The sequence below is a fragment of the Neurospora tetrasperma genome (assembly GCF_000213175.1).
Source record: "Neurospora tetrasperma FGSC 2508 unplaced genomic scaffold NEUTE1scaffold_6, whole genome shotgun sequence".
Taxonomy (NCBI): Eukaryota; Fungi; Ascomycota; class Sordariomycetes; order Sordariales; family Sordariaceae; genus Neurospora; species Neurospora tetrasperma.
In genome coordinates this window covers 2,889,190-2,910,609 of record NW_009799104.1, presented here as the reverse complement: position 1 = coordinate 2,910,609, position 21,420 = coordinate 2,889,190, and the positions used below count along the sequence as shown (strand labels likewise).

Below are 21,420 nucleotides of genomic sequence, written 5' to 3'. Positions count from 1 at the left end.
TTTTTTTTTTTTCCAGATTTTTCCCCAGGGGTTTTTTTTGCCCCCCCCCCCCCCCCCCCCCCCCCGTTACCCACAGATCAAACCAACCCCGGTCATAGGGCTGAGGCATCCGTGTTCGGCTGCCACGCAGGCACGGAATCCATCTGCACATGGCTCATGCTTTTTCATGATTGAGCCTAGGTACTGTCGATACTCTGATGAGAAAAGCTACTAATTTGGGTTTCTACAGGTCTTTGCCGGCGGCGTGGATGGCACGATCCCTCCTACGAGTGTTATCGTGATGGCAGTGGCTTTACCTGCTTGGTTCTCGTCAACGGCCGCGAATATCAAACAGATATCCCATATCAAACACATGGACTTGCTCAGGAAAACGCGGCCATGCGTGCGTTTATGGTTTGCCGAAATTTCTCGGTCAATGGAGGGATGCTGGCTCGCAACGGAATCGTCCAAGGGTTGCCGGCAGACGAGGCCAAGCACAAGTCCAGACGGAGCAGCCGTCCTCAAACGTCTTCTCACTATACGCATGGACACCGCACTCGGCATTCCGGAGATGAATCAAGCAGCAGCTCGACTGCTTCGGTGGAATAAGGGCTGTGGAGCTGCCACACCTTGGCAGAAGGCAACACAATCCCTTGGAAAGGCGTGGATTCCTTCTCGATCAGCGGATTCGGATTTTCTTGTTTTCTTCTATACTTCTTCACGCTTCACAGCAACACGGTGATAAGACCCGGGATTTATACCCTTAGGTGACGATCAATCGACGACTCGGAAAAGGACGAACGAATAGCATCACCACTGGTTTCTACACGCACAAAAGCTGCATCGGCAAAATTCATGACTGGACGACCTACGGAATATAGATTACAGGGATCTGATGCGTTGTCACGATTCTACTTCATTCCCTTATTTTGGATCCTCCGGGTTTTCCTCGTCTTTGACGGGTTTTCGGTTGTTTTGGAAGCCTCACTGGGCCTCAAAAAAGCTTCGTCCGTATTATTGAAGTACAGCCGTACTTGGATTGGAAGTCCCTGATCCAGCCTGATCCAGCTGATAAGGGAATGTCCTTTCTCAATGCTTTATGCGGACTTTGGACAGCTTCATATGTGTCTAAGACCGCTTTCACCTTGGCTTGATCGAACCTTGAGTTCGAAATACCGAGGCAAGACACTTCCATATGGCCACTCCTTTTTGGTTTGGGACACATGTCATTGTTATTGCAGCTGTCTTAAAAGGCAGTCCATTCATTCCGCCTGAACTGGATAGGTTTCGCACCTTCACGAGACATTGGAGCGGTATGTCCACGCGTAGGCCCTCATACTTTGCCGCAAAACATCTGTTCTCTTTTTTCGCCGGGAGACACGGACTCATTGATTCAGCGAAGGGCATACTGGGCTGAATCTTGATCGGTCGGAGCACTTTACTTCCTCGCGTTCTTGTATCAGGAGGGGGGAGGGGAGTCTGGCATGGGAGGTTCGCGGCTTTATTCTTCTTCTTTCCCCACTCTTTCTTCTCTTCTGGGAATTTATTCTTCATGATTTTACGACTTAACGAAACGGCATCTCTAAAAAGACACTGATGACGAGACCAGGCAACTTGAGTGCTGGTGCAGAGGAGGGGATCTGACGGGGGGGTAGATGGTGAGAGGAGGGGATCTGACGGGGGAATAGATGGTCAGAGGAGGGGGTGATGACAGCATCAAGTAACGCAGCGCATATGACTCGTCGCACCCGTGAACAAGATAGAGGGTGACGATGATGATGATGATGATGATGATGATGACATGGTTGATAAAAAGAACACAATCGTTTTCTCGCGACATTGCTCAATCTTGGTGGATACTTTAAGTATGATATTATGTTACTGTGACATGTTCTCCTTTGTATCATTCTCAACCGTCGATATAAGATCAAAGTGGTCGGTACATCTGCACTAACATGTGTAGCGCGGATTTCAAACGAATATTGTTAGCACATGAGTACATGGGAGCAGACGTCCACCCATTCCAGCCCTATAACCCCAGTCCGATCCCGATTCGCTATGCTCGATCAGCCTCGTACCGACATTGCAGTTCTCATCCCGATAGAGCTCCGTTTCAGTAGTCCCCATCCAGCCCGCGTCCTGCGGGACTGCCCAGGGGTAAAGTTCTCAAATGAGGTCAAGGGTGCGGTACATATGTAACTGGGGGCCTGCTGGGCTAGGGAAGGGAAGAACGAAGGAAGGTACATGGAAAGGGAAATCAAGCGAGCGGACCGCTAGGATGATATATGTATGGTTGGCACTTCTCTAGAGTTTAGGATCCGTCCAGGGTAAGGTAAGGGTTATGTAGTACGTTAGAAGCCCGGACTTTGAACTTTGGGATGTCAGGGGTCAGATACTAAATCCACGGATTCAGTTCGTCGATGGAACTCCAACTTTCAAGACTGGAGACTTCAAGGGTAGTTGATAGACGACCTATGATTTCAATGCTTGAGCAGAAATTGAGGAATGAAAAGAAGGATAAGTAATGGAGTTCACAAACCTGAAGAGCAGCGTATCTCGTGCCATCGTGGGAGCCGCCAATCTCCGGTTTACTCTAGGACCCAGTGAGTGATTGACATATTATTATCGACGCCACAGAACCGTGATGATTGCGATCACCAGCACCTATGTATATGGGTTATATACTTGGACCAGGCTTAGGTTCGGGGCAATAGTAGTACCACTGCAAAACATCGAACGTGGCGGTGCTTGTTTCATTGGAGGTCAGAAGGGATTTGGGGGATGGTGGGTATCCTTGTCTCGGGCGGTTGCGGTTGCGGTTGCGGATTACTATGGAAATGGGCTTACGTATGCGCATTGTGGTATGTATTGTACGCTGTATACCACTCGACTCGCCTGTCTTCAAGATCCTCCATCATTTCTCGTCTGATGGTCGAGCTTCCAGATTTCATTTGACACAGAGGTATATACATTCCTACGTAAGTAATGTAAGCTCGTGTGCCATAAGGTGAGAAGTGAGACCGCAGTCACCACACGAAGTATCATCCTTTAATGTACCTCGTATAACAACCGCCACCACCACCACCACAACAGGCAGGTATGAGAGATCACATTGAACTTTTGATGAAGTTGTGTATACATGGTACGATAGCCCATTTCCACATTTCGGGATATTTCTGGGTCAGTCAGGGTCGGTGTATCGAGATAACCGCTGTGGATAAAACACCCTTCATTTCCTCGACATGGAAGCCTGTTTTGACATTTTGAACGATCTGCTCGAATTCCCCCATTACCCGATGGAGGATATCGCAAACGGCGTAGAAGCATTCACAGAGTCAGCTCTGTGCTTGAGGCTCAGAGTGTAATTTTGTTATTGTTATTTTGACTTAGTTCGGCCCAACTCTGACGATGTTGTGCCAAAAGCAGGTTTGTAGCGTAGTTCGTGGAGTCGTAGAGTGGGCGGGGTGTGCTGCAGCAAAGATTCCTTGACCCACGACCCACGGGCGGAAGATGGAACACATGACTTTTATGAGACAGAGGGGCAAGTTTTTGGGGATTGCGTGTGTATACTCGTCGAGTATAACTTCAACGTCCGAACGATGGGCAGACATCAAGTTGATGACCACACAGGCCAATTGTCTGCACCTGAAACATCTTGTAGATTATCGCGATATAAGTCAAGCGAAATCGCTTATCGAGTTGGCAGGTCTGACTGATGTCGTCGACGTTGACCTGCTCGGGCGGCGCCGTGGCTACACTAAAAAAAAGGGGGGGGGGCACCGAAACAAAAGAAGCATTGTTGGAAATTCAGGGGATGGTGTTCTGCAACGGCGCAAGCCAATCTCGTCAAGGAGATTGATGTGGTTTGATTGGCGAGCCCGCTTGGATCTCTTGGGTGGTCTGCCCCTCTTTGGTGGAGGCTTCAACGAATGGGACATGTCCATTCGAGGCCGTGCCCCTTTCCAGGCTTCCCCAACTTGACCACAAAGAGAGCACCGGAGATGGAGCACGGGCCACAGGAACCGCTAGCGGACCGTTTTAGCATGGTGCAGTGGCATCGATGGACCAGGAAATCATCGGGCAGGGAACCCACCGGAAGCTGCTGCGCCATGCCCAAACCAGCTCGAGATGGAAACAGCAATGACAGCCTGGCCGCTGCAGAGCGCAGTGGTGAAGAAGACGGCCCAACCTGGTTGTGTGGAATGGGTGAAATACAATGGACGAAAAGGGAAGATGAATGTGCATGGAATTCGTGACGGAAACGTCGAGACTGCCCGTGGAGTAGGTACGTAGGTACTTTGGTAAAGAGGGTTCAGGTGGGGAGGTGCCTGCGTGCGGGAGCCAAACTGGTGACTGGAAGTGGCCCGGGACGAGGTGTGTGACCTGGCCCCCTGTTCCCGTCCACCAGCCAGGGGAATGGAAGCTGAGTGGCCCGGGAGCCAAAAGTGTACACTAGTGTAAAATACATAGTAGCAGCGGGCAGCCTCAGACCATCTGGCATCCATTCAGCCCGCAACACACACAAAGCGGGCAGAGACTCGACCGTCCGGGACCCTCGACTCGAAAAAAAGATCCATCCAGGGTGTCCTCAATCAACAGGAAACATTAATCTTCGCTTCCACTTCCATACATCATCCCACCTTCTCCCACCTCCAAACCACACCTTTCGTCCTCGGGACACACCACCATATTCCCTTCTATCACCATCGCACCAATCGTCCTGTTCTTCTTACTTGACAGGTCGTCGTTAATTCCCGCCAAGAGGCCATAAGTAATCACTTCCCCCCTTTTCACAACGCTCCAGTTCTTGCACCGGTTGTAGCAAGCCGCCTTTCCAGCTTCTTCCTTCCTTCTTACACTCGTTGAACAACCCTTTCTGCGATACGCTCGTTGTCTATCACGACCGTTACGACCGACACTTCCACCAACACAACCACCACCAAAACCAGCAATCATGAAGGGTAAGCTCTCCTCGATTCCTCACCCCCTTCCCTCTCTGCCTCGTCTCTCCCGGTGCTGGTGCTCTTGGCCCACACAATGGACCCTACAATGACGAGAACCCTGACTGACGCGTTCCCCCCCTGTTGCAGCTCTTATTCTCGTCGGCGGCTTTGGCACTCGCCTTCGCCCTCTCGTAAGCGACCCCCCAACCATATTATCCTGGGCCGTGCCATGGGATGCCATGCCATGGCCTCATGGCTGGCCTGCCTGCGGCCTGGTAGCCGTCATAGCAATTCGACGTCACGACTAACCACGTCTCTCGATATAGACCTTGACCATGCCCAAGCCCCTGGTCGAGTTCGGCAACAAGCGAATGATTCTGCACCAGATCGAGGCCCTTGCGGCAGCCGGTGTTACCGACATCGTTCTCGCCGTCAACTATCGCCCTGAAATTATGGAGAAGTACTTGGCTGAGGTTAGTGACAAGCTCCTTCGGAAAAGAAGGCCCCCCCGACTAGAGGTCCCTTGCTAACCCTTTCTTCTCTCCCCCAATGCAGTACGAGAAGCAGTTCGGTATCAACATTACCATCTCTATCGAAAGCGAGCCCCTGGGCACTGCTGGTCCCCTGAAGTTGGCCGAGGACGTCCTCAGGAAAGACGACACTCCCTTCTTTGTCCTCAACTCCGACGTTACCTGCGAATATCCCTTCAAGGAGCTCGCCGCCTTCCACAAGGCCCACGGTGACGAGGGTACCATCGTGGTGACCAAGGTGGAGGAGCCTTCCAAGTATGGTGTCGTCGTCCACAAGCCCAACCACCCATCTCGCATCGACCGCTTCGTTGAGAAACCCGTGCAGTTCGTCGGCAACCGCATCAACGCCGGCCTCTACATCTTCAACCCCTCAGTTATTGACCGCGTTGAGCTGCGGCCCACTTCCATCGAACAGGAGACCTTCCCTGCCATGGTCAGGGACGGTCAATTACACTCTTTCGACCTTGAGGGCTTCTGGATGGACATCGGTCAGCCCAAGGATTTCCTGACGGGTACCTGCCTCTATCTTTCCTCCCTTACCAAGAAGGGCTCCAAGGAGCTCGCCCCCACCACTCTGCCCTACATCCACGGCGGCAACGTTCTTATCGACCCCTCAGCGAAGATCGGCAAGAACTGCAGAATTGGACCTAATGTTACTATTGGCCCCAACGTTGTCGTTGGCGACGGTGTCCGTCTGCAGCGCTGTGTGTTGCTCGAGGGATCCAAGGTCAAGGACCACGCTTGGGTCAAGAGCACCATTGTTGGCTGGAACAGCACGGTTGGCAAGTGGGCCCGTCTCGAGAACGTAACAGTTCTCGGCGACGATGTCACCATTGGCGACGAGATTTACGTTAACGGCGGCAGCATTCTGCCACACAAGACCATCAAGGCCAACGTCGACGTACCGGCCATTATCATGTAAACGAAGCCATCTAGTCCTGACTTTCCGCGACCGTAACGATGACGAGACGAGCTACCATAATCATTCATCTTAATTTCTTCGAAAAATATACCACCTTTTTAAATCTTTTCTCGACACCGCCATACCTTTTTCACCTCTTCGACTTTTTACCTGCCTTACTTCTCTCTCGTGACTCGGCTCCTACCATCTGTGCCGTTGCTGAATGACGCAAAAAAGAAATACAACCCTCCGGTCTCCTCCGCTTTCTCCCCTCTTCGATCTTGATATTCTTCTCGGTTTAACGCATTTTGTTTCATCGTCCGCAACAAACGGAACCTGGCGCGGAATGATTTTACGGCGGATGACTTCTCAAGATGGTTCTCGATACGCGGACCTGAATCATGCTATACTGTAACGACATTTTCTGAGCATGTGGTAATATGGTATGCGAGGCCGGATTTGTTGCATGCGAATTTGTCCTTGGGGAGAGAAAGGACGACGCATTTCCGGGAGGACTTGAAAAAAGGGCATGGGAGAGCAAAAAGGAGTCTGGACTATGGCAACGCTTGCTGAAAAGGTTCTGTTATGCCATAGCATGAAATATGGGTCATTGGGGTGGTCAGACATGACCATGCAATTGACTCGCAATTGAACAATTCCACTCTCTCTCTCGACTTCAAGTGCCATCTTGACAATATGGTGATGTTTTGTATAGGTTTGGTGAGGCTGTTGCCGTATGTACCAGCAGCCCTGTGTTGTTGACAGTTGAAGGAATGTATAAGAGGAGATTTCCTGATCAGTTGGCTCTCCGGCGAGACCAAGATGGAAGAGTGAACGGAAGAACGAATGACGGGGAAGACGTGGAAAGCAGTGCAGAAAGAAGACTTGTCAAGAGGAAAGGAAGAAGCTTGGGTCATCATCACCATATCCCACTTCACGTCGGTAGGGGTTGAACTGGTTCGTTCTGCAATGAGGCAGTGACGATATGTCGTAGGTATATGTCGACAAAATCTCTCGCAATGCCTCGGTCACACCAAAGCACATTGATATAAGCTGCAGTTAATAGCATGTCTTCATGTACCATACCGTATTTCAATTGCCTTGCCTTGCCTTGCCTCACACTGCTTCGCCTTACCTAGAGTACTTGGGTACATTGGGCAGACTGGCCTTACCTTGTTTTGCTTTTAGGTATATCCCGTCGACACCCACTGTCTTGTCCTACGTTGCCTGACCTGCTAACATGACCTTTAGTTTGCTGCATGAAGCTGATATTACATCGTCTCGCTTTGCATTTCTCCAACTGTTGCAAGTCGGTTCTAACTCTCCCGTCCTGTAATCATCTGATCATCTTTTCTGTAGCCTGTATCGTGTCTACACGGTCTAGCTCGTGAAAAGAGTTGTGATGGTCATAAGCGACTTACCACCAGAACCAAATTGGAGAGCATGCGGGACTAGGGGTATGGTGCGGGTGTTCAAGGAGACTTGAAGGCGCCCGGCAGTGGTGATCTAGCTCGTATAGGGGATGTATGCACGTCTTGGTTTGGAGGAAAACTTATGTCCCAAACCACGGCATACAGACATATGGTACCTTGGACCATTACTAGCAGACGGATGACAGCCCAATTGACTCTACGTCCGCAAAATGGTCTATACGATGTGCAAGCATGATTGCACTTGATGTTGGGAAAAAGCCGGTTCCGCGTGTCTGTACCGTGTGTCTGGGGCATTTCTTTTGGTAAGATTTTCCGGCTTGATATTTTCTTGTATCACCGTGAGGGGGGCAAATTGTTACATACTCGGATCTTGGAAAATGGATTCATAGCAAATGGAGCCAAACATACCTCAAAGTACTTTTCTAGTGACAGATCTGAAGAATATATTCTCTATGCTTCCAAAGGCCGACTTGGAAAATCCAGCTCGCAGTGAACGAGTGTCAATCACACACATCCACTAATGTCCCTCGATTTCCAGTGTTTTCCAGCGAAGCCAGAGAGCTTGTAAAGTGTGGGTTTGTAGGTAATGTTGATGTAGACAAGGGCAAGGGAGCAGCTGTATGCATACCTTCATATTGACTCCAATAAAGACCAGGGCAAGCCAAGGTAAACCAACCTAAGACATGACAGTTATTGGGGTTCATACGTCTCCAAATCTCGCTAGAGCTTGTACATATGACTAGGTACTGACAGCCTGTGAATGCCGGCGCACATTGGGCGTGATTTATACATGCCTTAGTATACCACTCCATGTACCTAGTGGTACGTAAGTCTTCAACATTTCTCCTGCGTGCGCACCTTGATATCATAGAAACTCGTGAAATTGGTCAAATACCTACTATCCTTCTTTGGGCTCCGAACACAGAGCAGAAATCTGCCAGAGGTATGCCCAGTAAGCACGCATATGCCAGTAAATGTGGCCTTCCAGTTAGTGTAAACTCGGGGATATTGCCTTCTATGTTAACTTACATACATTTCGAGGCACAAGGGTCGGCCTGGTCCTGTCAGCTACCTGTACAAATTCGCCGCATATCCGGTACCTATAGAGCGATAGTATTTGACCAGGCTCGCGAGTTTCTACAGTATCTGCCTACCTCTAGTTCTGCATGTGGATGACATGATCCACCTGTCCACTTCAACAAGGACATGTGATAGAGACCGGAAGTCATGGTACGTAAGTCCGGATTATCCGGCTGTGTGCAAGTTACGTGATGGAAAGAGAAGTGATGTTCGGCATAACCCCGGCCATGGATGGGGGAAATGTATTATGTCTACGAACTGGGGTGGGAGTAGCAGAGTGATGAGAGATATTCTGAGGCACAAAGGCAGCGAAGCGGAAAAAGACATCAATCGCCATCACGGATGGGGAGCAGTTTGTTAAATATTCATATAATAATGTAATTACTTGTGGTCATCCAAGTCCCAATGTTCCAAGAACTAAATGAGGGTATCCTCGTGAGGTATTAGATCAAGCCATTTATTCCCGCCGGCAGTCCCATTCACGCTTATTCATGCGTGTGTTGCTTTGTTCATTTCGCCCTTTTTCGCCCATAACTCCTCGCAAAAAAAAGCCCAATCATGATAAGTTATACAGGAGAAAAGAATGAAAAGATATACCCAAAAATGCTCATCCCGAACTCCATCGCAAAATCCCAATGCAGTGTTTTTAAAGCAAGCAAAATGTTGTACAAGATCATCTTGTGAGACGATGGATCTGGAAAGAGAAGGTGTGTAGAAAGGGTGAGAAAGCGAGGTGTCCGGCTTAGGCCTTCTTCACCTCCTCGTCGCACTCGTCGTCTTCGTTGTCATTGTCTTGCAGCCAGCCGCGGCTCATCTGAACAGCCTGGTTCCACTTCTTGAACCTCTTCTCGGCACACTTGCGAGAAATCTTGGGCTCAAAGACCTTCCGGCCGGTCCGGTTAACTTCCTGGAGCTCGGTGGTATCGCTCCAGACACCGGTAGCGAGGCCGGCAGCGATGGCAGCGCCAAGAGCGGTGGTTTCGCACATGGCCGGACGATCAACGGGAATACCGCTGATGTCAGCCTGGGTTTGCATGGTCAGATCGGAGTTGGAGAGACCACCATCGACAGCGAGGAGCTTGAGCTTGCAGCCCGAGTCTTTCTCCATGGCATCAAGGATAGCCTTGGTCTGGAAGCAGGTAGCCTCGAGAGTGGCACGAGCAATGTGTCCCTTTTGGGTGTGTTGAGTAATTCCGACTATTGGGCACATGACAGGTTAGCTTCCGATCTTTCATGTGGAACGGGGTAGGATGAATGTAACGGTTGGATGATGCTCCAAGGTGGGTCGGGAGAAGTCGTGTGGAAAGAGTGGGTAATGGTGATCACTTACACAAAGTTCCCTTTGCATCATCGATCCAGTAAGGGGCGAACAGGCCGCTGAAGGCGGTGACAAACACAACACCTCCGTTGTCGGGCACCGACTCGGCAAGGTCGTTGATTTGCTTAGCGTTCTCAATGAAGTTGAGGTTGTTCTGGAGGAAGGTGACGCCGGCGCCGGCGACAGCAATGCTGCCTTCGAGGGCGTAGACGGGCGCGCGGCCCTGACCAAAGTCGTAGGCGACAGTGGACAGAAGACCGTACTGCGAGATGACGGGCTCGGTGCCGACGTTGTAGAGCAGGAAGCAGCCAGTGCCGTAGGTGTTCTTTGCTTGGCCGGGGTTGAAGCCGCACTGGCCAACCAGGGCGCTGGATTGATCGCCCAAGCAACCAGCGATCGGCACACCCGACAGCGCACCACTGGCAATGCGACCGAAACATTCAGGGTCCGACGAAGGGACGATCTTGGGCAAATGCACCTTGGTTCGGTCAATTCCGAAGAATCCTAGCAACTTGTCGTCATACTGCAGAGTGCGGATGTTCATGAACATGGTTCTGCTGGCGTTGGTGCTGTCTGTTACGTGGACAGGACTCTCAGCCTGGGCGCCGCCATTGAGCTTGTAGATCAGCCAAGTGTCGACAGTGCCGAAGGCAAGACGACCTTCTTCGTAGGCCTGCTTGACGGCCTCAACATTCTCAATGAGCCAAAGAAGCTTGACGCTGCTGGGATAGGTGGAGAGGGGAAGACCGCAAAGGTCCTTGATGGCATCGGCGCCGTCCTTGGCCTTGAGGTCGCGGACAAGGGACTTGGTGCGAGTATCGGGCCAGACGACGGCATTATAGAGAGGCTCGCCGGTTTCATGGTCCCACACAAGCGTGGTTTCGCGCTGGTTGGTGATGCCGATGGAGCGGATGTCGTTCTTGGAGAAGCCTAGTCGTTGAAACTTACGCATGGCACCTTCAATGCACTCTTCGACCGAGTTGAGCAGAGTCATGGGGTCGTGCTCATGCCATCCTGACTTGGGGTAGAGGTTCTCAAACTCAATCTGGTGGCTGGCAACGGGGTCGCCCTCGCCGTTGAAGATAAGGAAGCGGGAAGAGGTGGTGCCTTGGTCGACGGAGCCGACGAACCAGTGGTTTTTCCTCTCCTCGGGCGTCTCGTGGATGCCGCGGGGAAGATGCTCTAGGTGGGTGACAATGGGACCCTTGTGGGCCTTTGCTAGGTTGCGGGCGTCCATGCCATCGTTTGTGAGGGTGGGTTCTACACACATGACGCCGGCCTCGACGCCATCGTTGAGGTTGAGTAACTTCATGGTGACTGAAGTTGTTCTTGTAGGAACGGGTTCAAGCGGGGTAGATGGTAATGCCTCGTGCGGGGTGTCTGTGTCTGTGTCTGTGGTAGTGGTGGTGGTGGTGGTGGTGCTTGTATGACTTGTATGACTTGTGTGACGTGTGTGAGTGAAGCCGAGGTAGTTGGTAGTGGTGGCGGTGGTGTGGTGGTATGTCTTGTTGGTATAAAGAAAGGATGATGATGGAGAACAAGAGAGAAAGCTGTTTCGGATGGCTGAATGCGGCCGTCTACTTGTAGTACTGAGACGGGTTGCGGATGAGGCAGGTCTGACGGGCTGGATGCCTATGACACAGCCGGAGAAAGTGACACAATGTGGGGGGGAGGATCGAGATCGGGCAAGACTGTTTGTCTGCTGGAGAATGAAGACCCTGGATCGACGTCCCCAAGATCGATGTGCCAAACAGAGGCCGCGAGGACGGTTGCTATTGCGTGGTCGAGTGCGGAGGAGGAGACGAGCTGCCGCGGCTACTACGTCATCAAAGGCCTGGCCCTAGCTGATAATCGGTGGTGCTGATAACACTGGGAGAGTGCTGATAGTGGTGCACGGACCTCCGGGTCTTGTTCGTGGGATGATGGACTTGAGAGCGTTGTTCACACGGCTGATGGTCGAACAAGACTTCAAGTGGTGTCGATGGTGTTCATTGATGACCTGGTGCGACCACCTCATCGTCCACATCGAGGGCGACATGTTTACCTTATTTATTCCAGACAGCAACCGCACTGCACCTTGCTTCTGCTGCTGCTGGCCAGGTATGCGAGCTATGCTAGTCTCGTTCCCCTGGCTGGGCGCAATCTGGGCTGGTCTCTTGTGACCAGCTGCAATCTGCGACGGATTGGTCTCTCTTTCCTGTCCCAGACTTCCGAACCGAACCGTCCCAGGCCTGGCTCGTGTAGTGCGTGCCGCGTGCAGGGTGAGCAGGTCTGACAGGGTGAGTGCGCAATCGATTTTCTCGGCAGTAATCTTGTCAACTTGCCCGGCTGATTTTTTTCCGTCTGCTTCTGGAGAACACACACACCACCAAAAAAGAAGATCAAAAAAAAAAATTTGATCGGCACGCTTTGTCGGGTTGCGCTTCCTGCTGGCCAGTGGTGGAACATTTGCGGGGATCCACTTGACGCCCAATCAAGAATCCTTTTTCCCCTTTCCGGTACGCGCTAGAAGGTACCACGGTACATGTACATTTCTTCCCCTCAGCACCTCCATGCTTCGCTGCTACGTCGCATCCTGCAGCGCGGTTGCACTCGCTGCACCATGGCTGTTGCTGGGAGAAGGTACCTGCTGCATGGAACATGTGCAGAGGTCGCGAATGCGGATGGGCGGTCGCAGGGGGAGAATTGCCCCGAAAATGCGGAGTCGTCCTCTCCAGGAAGCCCGAAGAGCCACTTTTCTCCCTTTTACACCCACCAACACGGACAAGATTTGCACCGACAAGGAGCCTCGAACATTGAAGCAAAAGTCCAGAACGCTCCAATGCTCGCACTACTCCTTTGAACAACTGGGGTTTGTTCCGGGCCTCCATTGCGATGCGACGGCACCACCGCGATGCACTACCTAGCTGACCATGTATGTATGTACAACGTGTACCTCCAAGCACCTCCCAGCACATTGAAGCACCTCGGCCAACCGCAGCAGAACTGATAACGTTATTTTAGGCTCATCAAACCTGAATGAACCTGTGACCTGTCCTGTCTTTCATCGTCTCCGCCCCTGATCCAGGGAATACGACCCCCCGCCAACAACTTGGACGGAGAACTGGAGTCTGGCAAGTCCCGTCCAGGGGCAAGGACCGGATTTCCCAAAATATACAATGCCATTCAGAGGAGACCGAGGGGAGACCTGGGGCCGCGAACGGCATCGACGGGAACAGGAAAGCGTATCAAGATTGAAGAAGCCGCCTTTACACTACACTACACTACACTACACCACACGGTGTTGTTGTTACTAGTGTAGTATTGTCATTTGTCATTGCTACACTATGATGCCCCTTGCCTCTCAAAGCCTCTCAATGCTACCCGACGCCCTCTGGCGGTTACGACAGTCCGCCGATGATCGCTGGCTTGAGGGCCTCTCGTTGGCTTATTGCACCTCAGCTATGAGATAAGAATTGTGGACTGCCAAGATGCTCAACCACCATCTCGATGTGCAAAGGCGAAAACAAGCCACACATTTATGCAGCCATACAAAAGGCTCACGGTGAAAGACCCCCGGGCCGGTATGATGCTCGGTCACCGTGTTCTGTTTTTTGTTTGTTTGTTCTGACATCAAAAACTACGGCTGACGTTAGAAAACTGGAGCAAAATGTCAAAAAGAAGACTGTTCACTCGCCGCCGGGAATTGAGCCCGACGTGGGGGTCGAACCCACAACCTTGAGATTAAGAGTCTCACGCTCTACCGATTGAGCTAGCCGGGCGAGTTGAAAGCGCAGTGCTGCTCCTGTTGAGAGTGTGGGCGCACAACTTTCGGTCAAGAAAGCGTGTGAGAGTAAGTGAGTGATGATTCATTGTGCTATCGCCAGTTGGCCGGACTTCCTAATTGGGAAGTGCCGAAGGGGCATCGTCGATTCGAGCGATTACGCGACCAGCAAGGCCCAACACTTGTCGCACTGACATGGGGCGCTTGCTTTCTGTGCAAAAGGGTCGCATTTACACAGTATCGTATTTGTCGATCCGCCAAATTCCGTGGAGTCGCGTCCCAAATGACGAAATTTTGTTTGGGTCACGGGGACTGATGAATCTGGCGGGATTCGGTGAGCATTCGAGAAGACAGCGTGTTCGGTGCCTGCAGCTGTGGAAGAGGGGGAAGCAAAGAAACCGAGACATTTGACAAAAGTTCCATCCGCATCGCAGGAGCGAGACTGCAGCCATGCCCGGTCACTGCTGCATGGTCAGCTCCGACTGCGGGATGCCCCACCTTCTTCCCCATGGTGTATTCCCATTCTTTCATGCACGGGTTACGCATGCATGCAACGGACAGAGCCTGGAACTTGAAGGAAATTACCTCCATCAAGCCGTCACCACCACCATCATCGTGCCCCAAAGTTCCAAACATTCAGCAGGAGCACGGCTGGAATGCCCTGATGCAAGTTGTAAATAGTGCAGAGTGCCCAACAGGAAAGCACAAGCTTGCAAAAACATTGGTGTTGAGTTTCCACTTCAAGGACAAGCCGAGGACAAGCAGGACAAACCCGACCAGAAAGCGCAGAAACAACGGGATACACTACAGAGTGCGACGCTTTGCTGGTCTTGTGATGTCAATTGATCTTCATGAATTGGAGAATGTTGACGTTGACCCCGCCCGCTTCGTGCTTTGCTCCCGCGCGTTTCCGCTGGGCCTAGGTTGCCCCTTGTCCTGCTGCCCTACGGAAGTACCACCGTTGAATTCTGGTCGAACCTCACTACGCTACATAGGGGAGAGGTACGTACCCTACACTACCTTTACTACACTAGAAGGTACCTCTAGGTACGTACCTCGTCCATCACTGCCGCCGTCGGCCCTCCCCTCGCCCCGCCCCAGTCATCCTTTTGGGGTGGGTTCTTCCCCCTTGGGGCTCCCGCAATTCCCGTCAATCCCGTTCCCCGCCAGCTTGTCCTGCCTGAGGTGGCCAGCACCCAGGCTCTTCCGTCTTCGTCCCGTCGAGCAGGCTTCATAGTACCCAAAGGCCCCACTGAAGGCCCCAGTGATGCGCCCGCTCCCGTCGCCGGCTTGGTTCCAATTTTGACCATCCACGGGAAGCGACACCTACCACCTAAGCCATCAATCATGCCGCCATGATGAGCCTGATGTTTACGCTTGCTGGGCATCGCTTGTGGGCATCGCTTGTGGGCAAAATGCGCTCGCTACAGGGGAAGAGATGGACAAGGCGCCACCGGGGTTAAGCTTGATATCTCGACGCACTGGAAAAAGCGACGAGCAATACTTATCAGCAGAGTCCGATTGAGCCGTCGCCCTGTTGCGCTAAAAGAGGAGCCAATGTCCCGCTGTCTTACTCATGGCCTTCAACGGCGGCTACCTTGGTGCTGGGGCCAAGAGCGCTGCCATGAGGCGCTTTAAACTTGGCATCGGGAGTCGAATTTTGAGATTGGTGAGCGGTGGTCTCGGGACTCTCGAGGCCTGCCTGGCCTGTCCACTTGTCGCAGCATTCTCTGGGCCTCGCTCGGGTTCTTCTCACCGCGAGCCAGTCGCTGCGTTCACCGGGCAGATTTGGGCCTGAAACCGCATATCTGCCAACCAAGGGAACGATCCTATCATAACCAGAGGATTTAGCGCCCCCGGTTCGTTTCGAGACATGGCACTTCCACCGCCTGCTCGTTCGGTGTCTGCTCCGGGCGTCTTGTTGCGGCATTCCCCGCTTCGACAATCGGCCAGCGAAACACGGAAAATCACGACCAAGCTTCAATCTCCTAGGCAGTCTTGGAAGACTCGAGAACTGTGGATGGCTGGATTAGTGCCAACCTGTCACCACTATCGCGATCTTGCCTCATCTCAGTCCCAAGACAAGGTACCTGGAGACTTTGCTGGTTGATTTGCTTGGCCCTTGCATCACCCGCAACCCACCCTCCAACCCACCCCCCTTTTTGTCTTTCCGTCAATCGCTTCCCGCCGCTTACGAGAGGGTACTTTTCTATTTCAAGCACTGAGCAGCCCGGCGTAGCACGTGGGAAGCCGGGATTCCAGATGTCCACCGATTCCGCCGGGAGCCAAGCCTCCCAGGCCATGCTCCACATGCTGGACTATATAACCACGCACGACCATGATCATTTCGAATGGGACGACCATGGCAGGGAAGAATCCGAGGCCTGGCTCCGTCCGGTCCAGGACGCTGGGCTCAGTCCGCAGAAGCACAAGGTTTTCAACCACGCAAACAAGGAGTATCTCAAGCCTCCTCAGCCTTTTATCCAGATAGGTCCTGAGCTGGGCGAGTCCGGCTCGACCATCGTCTACAAGGTCAGCCCTCCGGACGATCAAGGCTACAGACGACCCCTGGCCCTCAAAGTTATTGTTTGCAAAGAAAACGCGCACCCGCCTGGCCCTGACAGCAATGTGCGCAAGCTGGCCCTGCAAGAGGTGCGAAACATGGTGGCGGTGCGCCATCCTCACATCGTAGTCTACGTAGCTTCGTTTGAGGATTATTGCATCTCCAACCGCCAGGTCCGCCAGCGCCGTGCTGGTGATACTGGTGCTCGCGCCGTCTTCAGGAGAGTCGATCAACAGATCAAGCGTCACATACTCGGCATCGCCATGTATCCTCCGGCCCAATGCAATCTACGAACTTTGATGCTCGATATCGCGTCCGCTGCTGCCCACTCACCACGTACTGCTGAAGAGGAAAATTGGATGGTACAATATCTCCATTCATATTTTGGTTGCCTGTCCCAAGCTGTGAGCTATCTGCACAAGTCAACAGTACGCATACGACACAAGGACATCAAACCCGAGAACGTTGTCATTGACGATTTTGGCTTTCCTCTGCTCACCGACTTTGGGCTTTCCAAGCACTTTGAAACAGGCCAGCACTCTCAAGGACCTACCGCCAAGACGCTCAAGTATGCCGACCCAGAAGCAATGCAGGAGACGCAGCGCGATGAGAGGTCTGATGTCTTCTCACTGGGTTGTGTCTTCCTCGAGATGGTGACCGTACTACTCGGGAAGCCTCCATCGTATGCCGAGGAGCAGCTTGAGCGCATGGCAGGTAATGCCGATCAAGTTGGCGAGTTCAAGTACACCGATGCGTTAGACAACTTACAGGAATACATCGATCATCTCGAACAGGTGGCAGAAGATCAACTTGATGCGCTTCCATCTCCATCGCCGGACAGGCCCACACCATCAACCAACCTTCCGCCGTCCATGCCAAAATCACAATCCTTCAGAGAGAGGGAGAAAACTCGGCAAAGAGAGAGGGAAGCATCCCTAATCGGCGTCATCAAGGTCCTCAGACCCATCAGAAGAATGATGGATCGCGATTACCACGTGCGCCCCTACGCCAGGGACCTTTACCCCTTGTTCCGCCACCTCTACGATATCTACGAAAGCCCCGGTCGCTGCGAAAACTGCGAGGAACAGATGCTGACAGGCAGGTCGCGTCCACCAACACGGGCGCCGACCATGGTAGGGGTGGCCGCCAATGGCAGACAGCTACCGCTACAGCGGACGAGGTCGAACAGCCCGACTTTGGCCAAGAGTCCTACAGCTGGTTCGTTTACTATCAGGAGAATGAGGGCGAATTCACTGTACGTGGTCAAGCAGGCGTCGCATTTGCCAACGGATGCGGTGGGCATAGCATATCCGCATAATGGGCATAAGGTCTGATCATGAGCCATGAGCTGGCGTGGGGGGTGGGCGGCCGACGGCTACGACGACACAGGCCGAATTTGGTTATCATGGCGAGCCACGGAAGGGGGATATGAAGCAATGGCTCGGTGATGAAAGCATGAACATTTGGAAAAAGTGATTGGACAATGGGCATGCCAAAAGCAAAGCGTGCAGGAAAGAAAATATTTTTCTTCTTTTTGTTGAATCATCGTGGGAGCTGGCAGCTAAAGGCATATCAACATTGATAGTATTCAATTTGCGCAAACTGTTTGCGACCAGCGACCCATTCTGGTCCAGATCAATCGACATCGTGAAAGACCATGTGTTTTGGATAACATGTAAGTTGTGGCCGTGCGTAAGACTACACTAAAGGATGGAGTCGCTTACCTACGCTTAGTAACCTGTATATACTTCCACTTTATCCACATTCTCCCCTAACCTTCCCTCCCATCAATTCTTTTATTCTTCATCCACATTTATTCCAAAAAAAAAAAATCCTCATCATCCGCACGAAGAACATACTAGTAGACAGAACAGGAACCAATGCCAGTCCGCGGCCCCATCCCCGTCAACCTGGCTACCAGACAGGCCGCCGAGGTGCTCAAGGTCGGGCCCATGACCATCCGCGTCTACGAGGACGGATCCCGCACCGGCGACCGCATCAGCGCCATCCTGTTGGAGCTCCCAGCGGGGGTTTCCGGGCCGCCCATGCATTGGCATCGGTTTCATGACGAGTTGTTTTTTGTCGTTAAGGGTAGGTGGTTCGATCTCTTGACCGTCTTGGCCTCTCTTTTTTTCTAGAGGAGGCAGCGGTGTCATGGGATTGAGCAGTGGTTGAGATGGGAGTGGGCTTGAGACGAGATGAGATGACATAAGAAGAGATGGAAGAAGATGCGACTGCAGATGGCTCGAGGGGTCTCCCTACGAGTAATCTTCTCAAACAACTGTCTACGAACATGATACAATACGACACGAGACCATCAAATCAGATCTGGAAAATACACACGACACTTTTCTCTTAACAATGTCTGACTGACTCTTTTTTTTTCCTCTAAAAGGGACATGTCGCTTCGTAACACCCGACGCCGAAGTGGACGCCACGGCCGGAGACCTCATGACAGTCCCGCCAGGAGCCATCCACACGTTCAAAAATGCGTCGGAGACGGAAGCCTGCGAGGTGTATATGACTGCCACGCCAGGCCATTACGTCGATTGTATGCCCCTTTTTTCTGACCCTGCCCCTTGCTTACACCCTTTATTTGGTCGATCTCTCTGTAGGTAATCCTTGATTTGCTAATGGGGGTTCTTGGATGATAGACTTTCGAATGCTCTCCAAGGCTGGTACGGAGGGAAAAATGCTTAGCAAGGAGGAGATAGAGCATCTCATGGCGCTGTTTGGGACATTTCCGCCGGATATCGAGTCAGAGCCTTAGAGGAAAAAGAAAAGAAAAGTATTTATTTACAGTTTCCAGAAGTCGAATTCATAAGGGAAAACGGGTGCAGTGTAGATTTAGTGTTGAGACTTACAAAGACAGACGATATGTTAAGCCAGACTCCCGGCAATGCAAAAGCCATCAAAATCCCCCTAAAACTCCGCCATCAGCTCCGGTAAACAAGCAGGCTTAGAACAGGTGGGAAGGTAAAGACCATCCACATCTACCAAGCAGGATATTATATGTACACATATAGCCAGCCGCTCTTGGATATTCGCCACTCCTACCCTCGCTCACTCAAAGCCCACGTCTACGACTGCTGCCATCGCCACGCCTCTCTCTCTCCAACATGGCATCAAACTCCCTTTGCGCCTGATCCTTGGCCAGAGCTCTCTCCTGGTCGGTCTCTAAGTACGAATGCGACAGTCCGCCCTCACCGCCGCCTACGGCAGCCGCGCGGCGCTCAGCCCACGAACGGGACTGGGAAGGCTTGACGTAGATGGCAGCTGTGGGTGCGGTCGTGCTCCCAGGTGCTTGCGCGGGGGCCCCCATTGCTTGCTGTCGGAGTCTGTCCCATGCGGAACCGGAAGATTGGGCGACGGGCGAGCTAACGGTACCCGTTCCTCTGGCGGCTGGTGCTACGGGGGAGGCATCATCGAAGAGGTAATCATCATCGTCATGGCTATAAGTGGATTGTTGTGTTTGCTGCTGCTGCTGCATCTGGTGTTGTTGTTTCTGTTCTTGTTGGTGCTGCTGGATCCGCTGGTAGTATGGTGTTTGCGCGTGCTGTGGTAGTTGCTGTTGATCCTCCTGGTGGTCATGATCCGGCTCGTGCCCAACTAAATAAGCGTCCCTCAGTTCAGGCCTCTCATGAGTAATGCTATTCGCCTTCATCGCTTGTCCCGCCTCGAGCAGCTTCTGCTTGAATGCCTTGTTCCGCATCAATGTCGCCGAGAAGACGGTCTCGGCATACGCATCCGCAACCCAGCCGCCGAAAATTCTCCAGGTAACATACCAAGCGGCAATGCGGACGCCTTGCCAGGCCAAAGTAGCCCGGTGTCCGGTAGCGAGGGTGAATTTCTGGCTCGGGAAGATTTCGGGGTTGAAGGATGCCGGTTTTGGCTTCCAGAAAGGGAAGTTGTACTTGTTGTATCCAACAGCCCAGCAGACGCCTGCGCCAAGGGCTATGGCGGGTCGGGCGTACGCATTGGTGACAGATCGCTTGGCGGCGCCGTAGGCGACAAGATCGATATCCTCCCGGTCCAGCGGCTGGTGACCCAATAGGAAGGACGTAGCCATGAGTCTCTGGCCCACGTCCACCTTGTACTGGTCTTGGGTGACGTTGAACAGAGGGGCCCAGAAGGGCAGCTGCGGCAGCGTGTCCCACTTGACGGGCATCTGGTCGACGAGCTTGGTGATGATTTCGTTTCTTTCTCTGATACTCCTAGCTCGGCGGTACTCTTCCCACCAGCTCTTGTCCCAATAGGGCACCGCATGACCGCCCTCGAGCTGATGGGGCTCAACCTGGGCCCGCGACGTCCAGTCGCCGCTGTTATCTTGGGGCATGGTGTTGCGGATTGAAACGATCGAGGATGGGATCTTTGTTTCGCTGTTTAAGGCGTCGTACTTTGCAATGTTTGTAACTTCCGTAAGTTGCGGAATTGTGGTTGAATGGGTTCGCGATGTCGGGTTCCAAAGTGCTGGTGGGGAGACGATGATGTCAATTCGAAAGGAGGGACGCAAGCACTAAAGACATGGAAGCTCCAAGGGTTTAGACGAAGGGAGCTTGGGCCCTTTGGATGGCAGAAAGGGACTTGGCATTAGGGAATGCTTGCCGAGCTTGCATTTCATCCCTCTGCTGTGTTAGGCGGTATTGGGTGGTTCTAATTCAAGGATGTAATGCAACTTCATCAATTATAATGTGAGCTTTAATCAGTAAGTGTAAGATGCCTGCCCGGCTGGCGCAATCGGTAGCGCGCAAGACTTCTAATCTTGAGGCTGTGGGTTCGATTCCCACGTCGGGCTAAGCTTTGAACTCAACTTTTATCTCCATGTTTTCCAAGGTCGCCTTTTTTTCCGGGATAGATACTCTCTTTTCAACTCTTCGAATTTTTTTTTCCTTTTTTTTTTTTTGGGGGGG

General features: G+C 52.3%; 8 protein-coding genes across 8 annotated transcripts in view; 5 read left to right on the top strand and 3 right to left on the bottom strand.

Moving 5' to 3' along the window:
• The window catches only part of NEUTE1DRAFT_96190 (uncharacterized protein), a gene marked incomplete at both ends in the record, with an annotated part of 2,433 nt that extends 1,122 nt beyond the window's left edge, over positions 1 to 1,311 (top strand). Inside the window, one exon of the mRNA XM_009856296.1 lies at positions 230 to 1,311. Coding sequence (XP_009854598.1) covers positions 230 to 588 — 359 coding nt within the window. The remainder of the gene's footprint in view (positions 1 to 229) is intronic.
• Positions 1,312 to 2,037: 726 nt separating this feature from the next.
• NEUTE1DRAFT_104097 (uncharacterized protein) lies at positions 2,038 to 2,443 on the top strand (the record flags this gene model as incomplete). Its single annotated transcript, XM_009856295.1, has 3 exons — positions 2,038 to 2,166; positions 2,288 to 2,311; positions 2,393 to 2,443. The coding sequence occupies 3 exons, from the start codon at positions 2,038 to 2,040 to the stop codon at positions 2,441 to 2,443; spliced, it is 204 nt and encodes a 67-aa protein (XP_009854597.1).
• Positions 2,444 to 4,603: 2,160 nt separating this feature from the next.
• Positions 4,604 to 7,028, top strand: NEUTE1DRAFT_88199 (Mannose-1-phosphate guanyltransferase; the record flags this gene model as incomplete). The annotated part of the gene is made up of 4 exons (XM_009856294.1): positions 4,604 to 4,940; positions 5,070 to 5,113; positions 5,249 to 5,395; positions 5,478 to 7,028. 4 exons carry the CDS (start codon positions 4,934 to 4,936, stop codon positions 6,372 to 6,374), a joined length of 1,095 nt encoding a protein of 364 aa, XP_009854596.1.
• Positions 7,029 to 9,229: 2,201 nt separating this feature from the next.
• On the bottom strand, positions 9,230 to 12,222 carry NEUTE1DRAFT_124866 (glycerol kinase; the record flags this gene model as incomplete). Its single annotated transcript, XM_009856293.1, has 4 exons — positions 9,230 to 10,063; positions 10,197 to 11,114; positions 11,388 to 11,576; positions 12,084 to 12,222. 4 exons carry the CDS (start codon positions 12,220 to 12,222, stop codon positions 9,609 to 9,611), a joined length of 1,701 nt encoding a protein of 566 aa, XP_009854595.1.
• A 2,574-nt stretch (positions 12,223 to 14,796) lies between these two features.
• Positions 14,797 to 15,335, bottom strand: NEUTE1DRAFT_113123 (uncharacterized protein; the record flags this gene model as incomplete). The annotated part of the gene is made up of 2 exons (XM_009856292.1): positions 14,797 to 14,934; positions 15,003 to 15,335. The coding sequence occupies 2 exons, from the start codon at positions 15,333 to 15,335 to the stop codon at positions 14,797 to 14,799; spliced, it is 471 nt and encodes a 156-aa protein (XP_009854594.1).
• An 874-nt stretch (positions 15,336 to 16,209) lies between these two features.
• On the top strand, positions 16,210 to 18,108 carry NEUTE1DRAFT_69512 (uncharacterized protein; the record flags this gene model as incomplete). The annotated part of the gene is made up of 1 exon (XM_009856291.1): positions 16,210 to 18,108. The coding sequence occupies one exon, from the start codon at positions 16,210 to 16,212 to the stop codon at positions 17,842 to 17,844; it is 1,635 nt and encodes a 544-aa protein (XP_009854593.1).
• A 282-nt stretch (positions 18,109 to 18,390) lies between these two features.
• NEUTE1DRAFT_69511 (uncharacterized protein) lies at positions 18,391 to 19,392 on the top strand (the record flags this gene model as incomplete). The annotated part of the gene is made up of 3 exons (XM_009856290.1): positions 18,391 to 18,601; positions 18,906 to 19,061; positions 19,165 to 19,392. The coding sequence occupies 3 exons, from the start codon at positions 18,391 to 18,393 to the stop codon at positions 19,278 to 19,280; spliced, it is 483 nt and encodes a 160-aa protein (XP_009854592.1).
• A 185-nt stretch (positions 19,393 to 19,577) lies between these two features.
• Positions 19,578 to 20,980, bottom strand: NEUTE1DRAFT_124863 (uncharacterized protein; the record flags this gene model as incomplete). Its single annotated transcript, XM_009856289.1, has 2 exons — positions 19,578 to 20,280; positions 20,425 to 20,980. The coding sequence occupies 2 exons, from the start codon at positions 20,844 to 20,846 to the stop codon at positions 19,578 to 19,580; spliced, it is 1,125 nt and encodes a 374-aa protein (XP_009854591.1).
• Positions 20,981 to 21,420: the final 440 nt, after the last annotated feature.